Below are 12,978 nucleotides of genomic sequence, written 5' to 3' on the forward strand. Positions count from 1 at the left end.
CTACACAGGGCTGAAGAGACAGAGACTAGAGTTCAAGCCCCACAAGGTGGAAGGATCTTGGTAAACATTCCAGGCTTTTGTTTTTTTGAGACAGATTCTTGCTCTGTTGCCTGGCCTGGAGTGCAGTGGTGCAATCACAGCCCACTGCAGCCTATAGCTTCTGGGCCCAAGTGGTCTTCCCACCTCAGCCTCCCGAGTAGCTGGAACTACAGGCACATGCTACTACACCAAGCTAATTTTTTGTATTTCTTGTAGACATGGGCTTTCACCATGTTGCCCAGGCTGGTCTCAAACTCCTGGATTCAAGCGATCCACCCTCTCTGGCTTTCCAACGTGCTGGGATTATCGTCATGAGCCATCATGCCCAGCCACATTCTAGGCTTTTAGTTGTAAGACCTAGTAAGGACCATGGCCTAGGAGTAAGGTCATAATTGAAGTTAACCACAATTAAAAAGACTCAATGATCCACTAGTACTCTTGTCTGCCTACCACAAGAAAACTTAGCCCTCCTTGGAGAAACCTGTTATCATCCAGAGCCTCTACAAATTTTCTTCTACATCATTTGAATTCAACAAGAAATCATGAGATATGTAAAAAAAAAAAAAAAAGAAAGAAAAAAAGGGCCAAGGGCCAAGCACCAAAAACCCAGGAAGACTCAGATGATTCAGAAATTGGAGTTAACAGATAAGGGCTTTAAATAATACAGTTAAAATGTTTAAGAAAATAAAGACAAAGAATTTCATCAAAGCCTTGGAATCTATTTTTAAAATGGGAGAGGAGGAGGAACCATGAAAATTTCAACTTTCTAAATGAAAATTCTAGAACCGAAAATATTATAACTAAAACTAAGAATTCAATAGAGGGGATGTATAGCAGCTCAGACACAGCACAACAGAGTTTCTATGGAATGGGCAGCAGGCAAATAAAAAATACAGAATAGAAATAAGGAATATAGCAAAAAGTTATAACATACATGTAACTGGAGTTCCAGAATGGAAAGGTAGAGAGAGAGAAAGAGAAAGAGAGAGAGAGAAGGGGACAGATGCAATATTTAAAGAAATACTGACCAAGATTTTTCAAAACTTGATAAAAAGATTACATTCACACTTAAAGAGCTTTATGAATCCCAAGCAGGATAAATACAACACACACACACACACTTAGCGACATCAAGCACAAAGTGCTGAAGACAAAAAGAAAAAATAAAAAAAAGAGAAAAATGTTCAAGTAACTGAGGAGGGGGCCAAAAGACAGGAGCAACAATTAGACTGATGGCTGATTTCTCAATAGAAACAATGACAAGCAGAAGACAATGAAAAGACATTTTAAAAATGCTGAAAGATTAAAAAAAAAGCCAATGTGAAATTCTATACCCAGCAAAACTATCCTTTAAAAAATGAAGGTGAATTAAGATGATTTTATGTTAACAAAAGCTGAGAGACTTTGTTGTTAGCAGACCTGAATACAGGAAGTGCTTAAGGGAGTTTCCCTCTTAAATACTACAGCACAGTGCTCCCAAATGGAAATGCTGAACTTGAAGAAAAAACGGAGAACATCAGAAAGCAGCAACTTTGACCCAATTCTGCTCCAATAAATTTTCATTGCAGTGGAATCATTTGTTGTAAAATATAAGTTCATATTAAACAAAATGCAGACAAAGAATGAGGTAAAGCTTGAATTTTACAACTTAACAGCATGTAGACATGGGCGGTTTAATTTTAACCAAAATCAAGTTAAAAACATTGTTAAGCAACAATGGAATTTGGGCCCTGGGAGTCAGGGGTCAAGGGCAACAGCTGGCATGTGGGAGTCAAAGGTTATGGCTGTGTGTGTCTGTGGTTCGTGGCTGTTAGGAGACAAGAAAATCTGTGGAGATGCAGGTGTCGGGAGCCATGGGCAATAGTTGTATTTTGAGGGTCAGGGGTCAAGAGAGCCTTTGGAAGACTTATGAGTCAGGGTCCACGGCTGACGGGTGGGTCGTGGTAGTTGTGTCAAAGGGCAGAGGTTGGAGGTCATGACCCACCAACACACGCCGGTTGAAACTTGAGCGCAAGGGACGGTTGAGATTCCCGGAGGACACGCCCCTATCGGCCCCGCCCCGTGCACCGCCTCCGTCGCCCCGCCCCGTCCCTCCCAGCCCCGCCCCTCCAGCGCTTCGAATGCGGACGCCAAGCCTGGCTGAGGCTGCGAAGGACGAGCGGCGCAGGGACCCCGCGGGCGGCTGGGGCTTCCGCGGCGCCCGCCTCTGCTCCCTCCCCTCGGGCGCTGGGTGCCGACCGGCCGGTCGGCCGGCCGGCCGGCGCCGCCTCCTGGGAAGATGGCGCTGCACTTCCAGGTCAGTGTGCTCTGCGCCGCGGGCCCGCGCTCCGCCGCCCTGGGAACCCGGCGGGACGCGTCTGGAGACCGAGGGCCGAGGACAGCGGCGGAGGCCGCAGGGCCGTGGGCCGGTGTCCCCGGAGTCCCAGCCCCTGCCTCTGCCCCTAGCCGGGGACCGGGACACTGGTCTGGGCTGCACACCCCAGGCCCGGGCAGGAGCCCGAGAAAGGGGCGGCGGAGCCTGGGTTGGAGGCGGCGGGTGGAGGGGGCGGGGGACAGGCCCAGGGCTCGTCCCGGGGAAGGTGCGGACGCCGGCAGCACGCTCGCTGACCGCGGCTTTAGTGTTGCCAGGGCAGGTGGGAGTCCCAGCTGGGCCGGCTTTGGCGCGCCTCGCGCGGCTGCCGAGCGGTGGAGCAGCCTTCCCGCCTTCCCGCCGCGTCGCCGGCGCGGCTCTGTCGTCAGCCTCCCTCCACACAGTTGAGCTCCAGCCGGAGCGGGGGCTTGGGATCCACCGAAGGAGCGGCGGCAGCGGTTGGACTTTAATTGGACTGAGGAGACAGGGGCTGCGTCTTGGGGGAGTTGTGAGGGAGGGCTACGCGGCCGCCTCTTCGGAGGAGGAAACCCGGGCCGGGCGCGGGCGCGGACGCGAGGATCGCAGAGGCTACGAAGATGGGACGCGTGCTTGTATATCCTCGGGCTGCTCTGACATCCCCGTTCAGTTATTCAGCAAACATTTATTATCTCCCCACTGTGTCTCAAGCATTGTGGAAAGTTCTGGGGATAAAGGATGACATCTTACTATCCTCGCCCTCATACAGTTAACAGAGAATTACAGTACAAGTGAAAAATGTATGGTAGAAATAGTCACAGTATCATAGCACAGAAAAGGGGGTAGCCAGCTAAATGTGTATGTTGAGAAGGAGTGAAGCAGAGCTGCTATGCTCTTAGCTGAGAGATGCTTTAAGATTCTTTGAGCCTCCATTCTTCCATTTATTAATTATTGAGCGCCTACTATGCTAGGCGCTGAAGATACAACAGCTCTGAACAAAACTCTATGGTTTCTACTCTCAGGGAACTTGCAGTCTACTGGTCCTTGAAAGAGTCGTAGGTGTTTGCCAGGTGAAGAGGAAGGGAAGGATATGGAGGTAGAAGGACGTGTGAGCCAAGGCAAAGAATTGTGGAAGAACATGGTGTACTGCAGAAAGTTCAGTCTGGTTGGGACAAAGGGATGGGATCAGGGGAGGCAGTGGGTGGCAGGAGATGACCCCAGGGAGGGAAGGGAATTTCATAATATGGTGACAGTGTATCTAAGAATCTCATTCCCCTTGTAGACTTTTTTAACCCCCTGTGATCACACTGATTTATAACTTTGCTGATTTATTGATTCTTCTAAAGGGTCTTTTTTTAAAACCAGTTACTGTCTGATAATCGACAGTTCTGGAATGTTATGTAGTAAGCCCGACACATTACCTTTTGACTTCGTGCCATTTCTAAGGGTCCTCAGGTCAAAATAATGTATTACCACTTTAGTAAATATGCCCTCTGGGAAATTTTCACAGGAAGAATCTTACAAGGAGGATTTATGGATTGTAAATAGGTAATCAGATGTTCACAGAGCCCGAGTAAATCTTGAGAGTAAATTAAAAGATATGGTGGAACTTTGGAATTTTTTCATACATGGAAAGGTGATGTACAGTAAATCACCAAGCCCTGGAAGACTTCTTCATATTTAGGCACAGTGTTGGAAAAGTTAGCTGCTGATGTCAAAACTACCCATATTGGTTTTGCAGGAATGTACTTCACAGTACATTCCAACATAAGTACTTCACAGTACATTCCTGTAGACAGCTTAAAAGCGGAGTTGGACAAATAAAAGATCAGACAGTTTTGTTGACTAGAAAAAAACTGAAATTTCTCCGTTTGAATTCTTTTTAGCATATAGGATCATATTGTTAATCAGTTAACTCAAGGAACATTTGTTAATAGTGATAACCAGTACCTAGCATTTTGAGTTTTCGTATCCTCATTATAGAGGTGAGCCCTGCCACTAACTTAAAAAGTGTGCATATATACATTTTATTCTGAAGACACTGAGTCTTAAAACAGTTGTGACTTGCCCAACGTTACAGAGTTAAGAGTAGGCCTCATAACTCACAAGTTCCGTGTTCCCCATTACCTCTGTCTTACTGTCACCTACCCAAAAGGGCAGCTAGGCAAAAATTATACCATCAAGATGATGAGTAAAGAAGCAGATTTGTGTAGGGTGAGGTTAGGATGGTCAACATCTTTTTCACATCATGACATACATAAAAAATGTTAATTGTGTGTCTCATTAACATAAACCGCTCATTGCCAAAGGCCATCAGTGTGCACTTTCCCCAATGTCTCAAGCTGTGCTCCTGCTACGTGGAGAGCAGAGGGATCAATATCTCAGGCATACCTGTGAATCATTCAAAGCAGTTGCATTCTGGTTAGGAAGCTGTGAATTAGGATACCCTGTCCCAAAGGAATTAATGGGTCTGGATTCCCTGACAGGCAATCCAGATAAGGGGGCAGAGTGAGGAAAAAGATAGAATTGAGAACAAGTAAGAGGTAGGCACTTTAGGTAGAACAGAGGTACCTTGGTAAGAATCGAGAGAATGTTAGGAAAAATTTAAGGGACTCAGTTGAGCCAACTTTTTTGCTCAGGACTGTTTAAGAAGCAGGAAATATAGCCATGCTTCTTAATCTCCAGTCAAGCTACCTGATTTGATCTAGATGTGATTGAGAACTATTATTTTTAAATGCAATTATAACATGAGAAAAGGTACGTGGGAATGACCATTCTGGCAGTGTGGACTTGAATGGGAGAAACTATGGAAGATCAGTATGGTCTTTTATATTCACCAGTAACTGGAGAGATTATTTATGATTTATTGTGGATCTTCTGTATGGCAGGCACTGGATTAGGCTTTCCCCATCTTTTCTATCTTCATTCTACAATTATTTTGGAAGGTAGATATTGCTGTTTGCAGGTTTTTTTTTTTGTTGTTGTTGTTGTTGTTGTCGTTTGTTTTTTGAGACAGAGTCTTGCTCGCCCAGTCTGGAGTGCAGTGGTGGAATCTCGGCTAACTGCAGCCTCTGCCTCCCGGGTTCCAGTGATTCTCTTGCCTCAGCCTCCTAGGTAGCTGGGATTACAGTTGCAAGCCACCATGCCCTGCTAATTTTTGTATTTTTAGTAGAGACAGGGTTTCTCCATGTTGGCCAGGCTGACCTCGAATTCCTGACCTCAGGTGATCCGCCCACTTCGGCCTCCCAAAGTGCTAGGATTACAGGAGTGAGCCACCGCGCCCGGCCCTGTTTGCAGTTTTAACAGCAAGGCTTAGAAAGGTTAAATTATTTGCCCGAGGTCACTTAATAAGTGAGTGGCAGATTCCAAAGGTTGTGTCCACTCTGTTGGACCAGTGGTTTTCAAATTGAACCATGACATTTCTAAGACCCCACTACTCTCTACTCGCATTCCCAGAGCAGCTTGAGAAATCCCTGGCCCTGGCAGCCACAGTTAGAAAATATTGCTTGATCTACTGTCTATGAATATCAGGGGGAGGTGTTGAGTTGAGTCTTTATAGAAGAATAATTGGGAGGACTTTATGACAAATTAGGTATGTCCCTGGAATTAGCCATACTGAGATTTGAGGGCAGAGTCCACAAGACTGCCCTTTCTTTTCAGACCAAGTGCAAGTTTGGGGGTTTCCCAAAACCACCCTCAGGTTCAGTAGTTGACTCACAGAATTCACCGGAAGTTGTCATACTCAGTTGCAGTTTGTTACAGGGACAGGATACAGATTAAAATTGGTCAAAGGAAGGTGACACAGGGCAAAATCTGTGCAGGTTTCAAAACTAAGCTTCTGTTGGCCTCAGGACATGTTGTGCTCCCTGCATCAATATATGGCAATATGCACTAATTATTGCAAACTGGGTGAGCTCACCTAGACTTCATTATACAGGGTTTTTACTGGGGCTTCAGTTCTTAGGTATGATTGATTGATTGTCCATGTGTTTGAAATCAGTCCTAGGTTGACTATTACCTTGTGACCCAAAGTCCTGACCCTAAACACGTAATTGGTGTTTCTGGTGTGGCCAGTCCCCAACCTACCACTATTGGGTATGGCCAGCCCCTCCCCTAAATAAAAACATTCCTATCAGGTATGATATACATTACCTTTCAGAAGCAAAGGCCAGATGTCTCTTATGGCAAGACCAAATCTGTTACTATACAGGAGGTACAAAGGAGACTAAGGAGAGGGGGAAGCAAAAGATAACATTGAGCTTGTAAATCTACGCTCTGGTCTAGAAATCTGAAACTACTGAGAAGAAGGGACACTTAGGCCGGGCATGGTGGCTCACGCCTGTAATCCCAGCACTTTTGGGAGGCTGAGGCGGGTGGGTCACGAGGTCACGAAATCGAGACCATCCTGGCTAACACAGTGAAACCCCATGTCTACTAAAAATACACAAAATTAGCTGGGCGTGGTGGCGGGCGCCTGTATTCCCAGCTAATTGGGAAGCTGAGGCAGAAGAATGGCGTTAACCTGGGAGGCGGAGCTTGCAGTGAGCCGAGATCGCACCACTGCACTCTTGCCTGGGTGACAGAGCGAGACTCCATCTCAAAAAAAAAAAAAAAAAGAAGGGACACTTAAAGTGGAAAGCATGTTCAATTCTGTTTGTCACATTTTTGGGTGATTTTTTTACATCTTTCTAGATTTCCAAGAGAAACAAATTTGTACACAAATGTAAAGATGGTGAACAGACAGGGCTGAAAGTATGGACTGCCAGGCATGGTGGTGTGTGCCTGTAGTCCCAGCTACTTAGGAGGCTGAGGTAGGGGGATCACTTGAGCTTAGGGGTTCTGGGCTGTATTGTGTGCTCCACCGATCAAGTGTCTCCACTAAGTTCATCAGTAATATTGACCTCCCATCAATATGGGAATGGGGGACCACCAGGTTGCTTAAGGAACGATGAACTGGCCCAGGTCAGAGACAGAGCTGTTCAAAACTCTAGTGCTGATCTGTAGTGGGACCATGCCCTTGCATAGCTATTGCACACCAGCCTGGGCAACATAGCAAGACCCTGTCTCTTGAAGTATAGACTAGGACATCATCTCCAGGTCGATGATGATGGAAATAAAGAGTGGCAATTTGGGCAGGTTGGGGGAGACAACATGTATTTGGGGTCTGTAGACTTGTATTTGACTCAATATTTGATTATTTATCATTAATCTTGAGGAATTTATGTATATTTGATCTCAGCTTTAGTTTTTTAAATCTGTAGAATAAATATACTGAAAATACATACTTCACAAGAGCCTATTTTTCAGGATTGGTTTGAAAAAAAGGTGGAAATACTTTTGTAAACTATAAAGCACTAAAATAAATATTATCTATTTTATTTTAAGAAGGAAGAATTCCAAGAGATCCAGATAAAAGCCTTCAGGGATACTCAGGAAAAGGTAGTAAGAGGAAGAAAAAAAGAGTGTGGGAAATGAGTAACTTCAAAATGAAGGCAGTTTCTGTTTATTGTAATCAAGAAGCTTAATTCCAGAAGGCAGGAAAGATACAGGAAAGTAATTGAAAAGTTCTTTAAATTCAATTGAAGAGGATTTTTGTGGCTTATTAATGTTTTACTATTAGGGAACATTTATTTCCTGAAACAAAAACATTTATTCTCTTTTTTCAGCTTTACTGAAGTACAATTGATAATAAAATGTGTGTAAACTGTGCAATTGGATGGGTTTTGACATATGTATACATCTGTGAAATTGTCACCAAAATCAAGAAAATGAACATATCCATCCCCCCCAAAGTTTCCTTGTGCTCTTGTGCCCCTTTGTAATCTCTGTTTTTCCCCCACTCCTCTGCTGTCTTCCCTCCCAGCCAGGAAATCACTGATTTGCTTTCTGTTTCTTAAGAACCATACAATATACACTCTCAAGCATTCACCTGTTGATAGTTGCATGCATGACTATCAACATGTGTGGCTTTTACTCAGCATTCACCTGTTGATAGTTACATGTGTGACTTTTTACTTGTTATATAAAAATAACTCATCATTTAGGGGCCAATTCTGTGTCAGGTTCAAAGGCCAGAAATAAGTCCAGAATAATTTGGAAGATCCTTATTTAGACTATGGTCAAGATTACATCATTGTCTCCTAGGGTATGAAAGTTGGATGCTGTCTGTGTGTGTGTGTGTGTGTGTGTGTGTGTGTGTGTGTGTGTGTGTGTGTGTGGTTTTTTAGACAGGGTCTTGCTCTGTCACCCAGGCTGGAGTGCAGTGGTGGGATCTTGGCTAGCTGCAACCTCTGCCTCCTGGGCTTAAGAAATCCTCCCACCTCAGCCTCCCAAGTAGCTGGGACTACAGGCATGTGCTACCACACCTGGCTGATTTTGTTGTTGTTGTTGTTGTTGTTGTTGTTGTATTTTTTGAAGAGATGGCATTTTGCCACATTGGCCAGGCTGGTCTCAAACTCCTGAGCTCAAACAGTTCACCCACCTTGGCCCCTCAAAGTGCTGAGATTACAGGTGTGAGCCACCATGCCTGGCCTGTCTGTTTGTATTTGATAGTTACTCTGTGGGAGGTGAATGATGTCCACTTCTCTTTGTTTTACCTCTTAGTTATTTATATGGGCTTCTAATGTTATCATTAAGACTTGTAGAAGCTTTAAGAACTCAAACCTGATTTGTCAACAAATTGAGAAGGGATCCATTTTTCTGAGACCATTCTCATATTAATCATATTCTCAGATATCAATGCATAAAACTAAGATGAAAATTTATCAGTTTACTATAAAAAATAAAGTTTCCTTAGAAAATGAAGTGCTAAACAGAAGATTGCTTGATTGGTTAGTAACCACCATATTGTGGGCTTAATTGCTTTATACGTCTAGATAATACCTTTCTACCAGGGGAAGGGTCTTTGTGTGTGTATCCCTTTCTCTAAAAAGGTTTTTACTATACCAGGTATAAGTTTGTTACCATTACAGTGAAAGAATAACTTGATTTTCCCTTTGAGTCTTTTGTAAAAGAAAATTCAAACCTTTCCCTTTTTATCTTGGATGGCCTTTTTCATTTGTTAATAATTTGAAATATCTTTGGAAAAAAAGAGTGATTGGTAACATTGTTGATTTAAATACTATGTAAATACACCCCAGGTCTGTTCTGTCTTGAGGTTCTTTATATCAGTAAAACAAAACAGACAGATAATTTCCAGACTTTTCCATAATCTTTCCAAATAGGTTTATTTAGGTGCCATTAAATTGATTACTATTCATATTACTTTTCTAGGGCTCACAACGCTTTTTTTTTTTTTTTGAGTTGGGAGTCTCGCTATGTTTCCCAGGCTGGCCTTGAACTCCTGGGCTCAAGCCCACTGCCTCAGCCTACTGAGTAGCTGGGATTACAGGCATGTGCCACCGTGCCTTAATACCAATATATTTTCATAGATCTGGTGGCCAGAAATCTGAAACATACACTGGTTTGGTCCCTTCTGGAGGCCCTGAAGGAGAAACCATTTCATGCCTTTCGCCCGGCTGCTTCTGATGGCTGCTGGCAATCTTCATTGTTTCTTGGCTTGCAGAAACATCACTCTAGTCTCTGCCTACATCTTCATATGGTCTTCCCTGCTATGTCTCTGCATCTCAAATCTCCCACCTTTCTCTTATAGGAATACCAGTCAGTGGATTTAGGGCCCACTGTAAATCCAGCATGATCTCATACCAAGATTCTTAATTAAGGATTTGTGAAGACCCTATTTCCAAATAAGGTCACATTTATAGGTACTGGAGTTGGGAGATGGACATATATTTTAAGGGGATATAATTAAAATCATTACAATATGATTAGGTAATGTTAAAAACAACTGTGTACCAGAAGTTACATGACACTAACTCTTAATCCTCCAAACCTATGAGATAGGCACCGTTACTAGTCTCATTTTTGCTGCCTTTTGTTAAACAGGTCTATTACTATTTCTTGGCCTAATTCTTTTTGCAGTCAAAGAATCTTAGGCCTAGATGAATGCATGCCAGCAGGATCAGTTTATTAATTATACCGAGTATTATCAGTTCTAAAATTCAGTCCTCCAAATTTATTAGATGAAGGAAAAGACTTCTTAGGTTGATCATGAAAGGGAAAAAGGGACCCCTTTTTATTTTCATATATAAATACATATTTAATTTTACTTTAAGTTCTGAGATACACGTGCAGAACGTGCAGGTTTGTTACATAGGTATACATGTGCCGTGGTGGTTTGCCGCACCTGTTGACCTGTCACCTAGGTATTAAGCTCCGCATGCATTAGCTATTTGTCCTCATGCTCTCTCTCCCTCCCCTCACCCCCACAACAGGCCCCCTGCATGTGTTGTTCCCCTCCCTGTGTCCATGTGTCTTCATTGTTCGGCTTCCACTTATGGGTGAGAACATTTGGTGTTTGGTTTTCTGTTCCTGCATTAGCTTGCTGAGGATAATGGCTTCCAGCTTCATCCATGTCCCAGCAAAGGACATGATCTCATTCCTTTTTAATGGCTGCATAGTATCCCATGGCTTATATGTACCACATTTTCTTTATCCAGTCTACCATCAATGGGCATTTGGGTTGTTTTCATGTCTTTGCTATTGTGAATAGTGCTGCAGTAAACATACATGTGCATGTATCTTTATAATAGAAAGATTTATATTCCTTTGAGTATATACCCAGTAATGGGATTGCTTTGTCAAATGATATTTCTGGTTCTAGGTCCTTGAGGAATCACCACACTGTCTTCCACAATGGTTGAACTAATTTACATTCCCACCAACAGTATAAAAGCATTTCTATTTCTCCACAGCTTGGCCAGCATCTGTTGATTCTTGACTTTTTAATAATCACCATTCTGACTGGTGTGAAATGGTATCTGGTTGTGGTTTTGATTTGCATTTTTCTAATGATCAGTGATGCTGAACTTTTTTTCATGTGTTTTTTGGCCACATAAATGTCTTCTTTTGAGAAGTGTCTGTTCATGTCCTTTGCCCACTTTTTTTTGTTATGAGATGGAGTCTTGCACTGTTGTCTAGACTGGAGTGCAATGGCACAATCTTGGCTCATTGCAACCTCTGCCTCCCGGGTTCAAGCGATTCTCCTGCCTCAGCCTCCTGAGTAGCTGGGATTACAGGCGCCTACCACCACGCCCAGCTAATTTTTGTATTTTTAGTAGAGACAGGGTTTCACTATGTTGGCCAGGCTGATCTCGAACTCCTGACCTCATGATCCGCCTGCCTCCGCCTCCCAAAGTTCTGGGATTACAGGTGTGAGCCACCACACCTGGCCACTACATTTGCCCACTTTTTGATGGGGTTGTTTTTTTCTTTAAATTTGTTTAAGGTTCTATGTAAATTCTGGATATTAGACCTTTGTCACATGGGTTGATTGCAAAAATGTTCTCCCATTCTGTAGATTGCCTGTTCCCTCTGATGATAGTTTATTTTGCTATGTAGAAGCTCTTTAATTAGATCCCATTTGTCAATTTTGGCTTTTGTTGCAACTGCTTTTGGCAATTTCGTCATAAAATCTTTGCCCATGCCTATGTTCTGAATGATATTGTCTAGATTTTCTTCTAGAGCTTTTATGGCTTTGGGTTTTGATTAAGTCTTTAATCCATCTTGAGTTAATTTTTGTATAAAATGTAAGAAAGGGGCCCAGTTACAGTTTTCTGCATATAGCTAACCAGTTTTCCCAGCACCATCTATTAAATAGGGAATTCTCTCCCCATTCCTTGTTTTTGTCAGGTTTGTCGAAGATCAGATGGTTGTAGATGTGTGGTCTTATTTCTGAGGTCTCTATTCTGTTCTATTGGTCTATGTGTTTGTTTTGGTACCAGTACCATACTGTTTTAGTTACTGTAGCCTTGCAGTGTAGTCTGAAGTCAGGTAGTGTGATGCCTCCAGCTTTGTTCTTTTTGCTTAGGATTGTCTTGGCTATATCTTTTTTGGTTCCATATGAATTTTAAGGTAGTTTTTTCTAATTCTGTGAAGAATGTCAATGGTAGTTTGATGGGAATAGCATTGAATCTATAATGCTATATCTATATATCTATAATCTATAATGCTATAATGCTATAACTTTGGGCAGTATATCCATTTTCACAATATTGATTCTCCTTATCCATGAGGATGGAATGTTTTTCCATTTTTTTGTGTCCTCTCATTTCCTTGAGCGGTGGTTTATACTTCTTCTTGAAGAAGTCCCTCACATCCCTTGCTGTATTCCTCAGTATTTTATTTTCTTTGTAGCAGTTGTGAATGGGAGTTCATTCATGATTTGGCTGTCTGCTTGTCTATTGTTGGTGTATAGGAATGCTTGTGATTTTGCACGTTGATTTTGTATTGTGAGACTTTGCTGAAATTGCTTATCAGCTTAAGGAGTTTTTGGGCTGAGATGATGGGGTTTTCTAGATTGTAGGATCATGTTGTCTGCAGAGATGATTTGACTTCGTCTCTTCCTATTTGAATACCCTTTATTTCTTTCTTTTGCCTGATTGCCCTGGCCAGAACTTCCCATACTATGTTGAATAAGAGTGGTGAGAGAGGGTATCCTTGTCTTGTGCCAGTTTTCAAAGGGAATGCTTCTAGCTTTTGCCTATTCAGTATGA

The 12,978-nt window shown here is 42.9% G+C and overlaps 1 protein-coding gene across 5 annotated transcripts in view; it reads left to right on the top strand.

Annotated features, from left to right (window-relative positions):
- The first annotated feature begins 2,126 nt into the window (after positions 1 to 2,126).
- RANBP17 (RAN binding protein 17) overlaps positions 2,127 to 12,978 on the top strand; it is a 422,731-nt gene continuing 411,879 nt past the window's right edge. Inside the window, exons 1-2 of one of the 5 annotated variants that reach the window (XM_055112861.2) lie at positions 2,150 to 2,335; positions 7,751 to 7,804. In XM_055112861.2, coding sequence (XP_054968836.1) covers positions 2,318 to 2,335; positions 7,751 to 7,804 — 72 coding nt within the window. In that variant the 5' untranslated portion in view covers positions 2,150 to 2,317. Of the gene's footprint in view, positions 2,336 to 7,750; positions 7,805 to 12,978 lie in introns of all 5 variants that reach the window. The other 4 variants (XM_055112860.2, XM_003810928.4, XM_034960953.3 and 1 more) reach the window with 4 other exon arrangements.

Source organism: Pan paniscus, chromosome 4, assembly GCF_029289425.2.
Source record: "Pan paniscus chromosome 4, NHGRI_mPanPan1-v2.0_pri, whole genome shotgun sequence".
In the NCBI taxonomy this organism is placed as follows: Eukaryota; Metazoa; Chordata; class Mammalia; order Primates; family Hominidae; genus Pan; species Pan paniscus.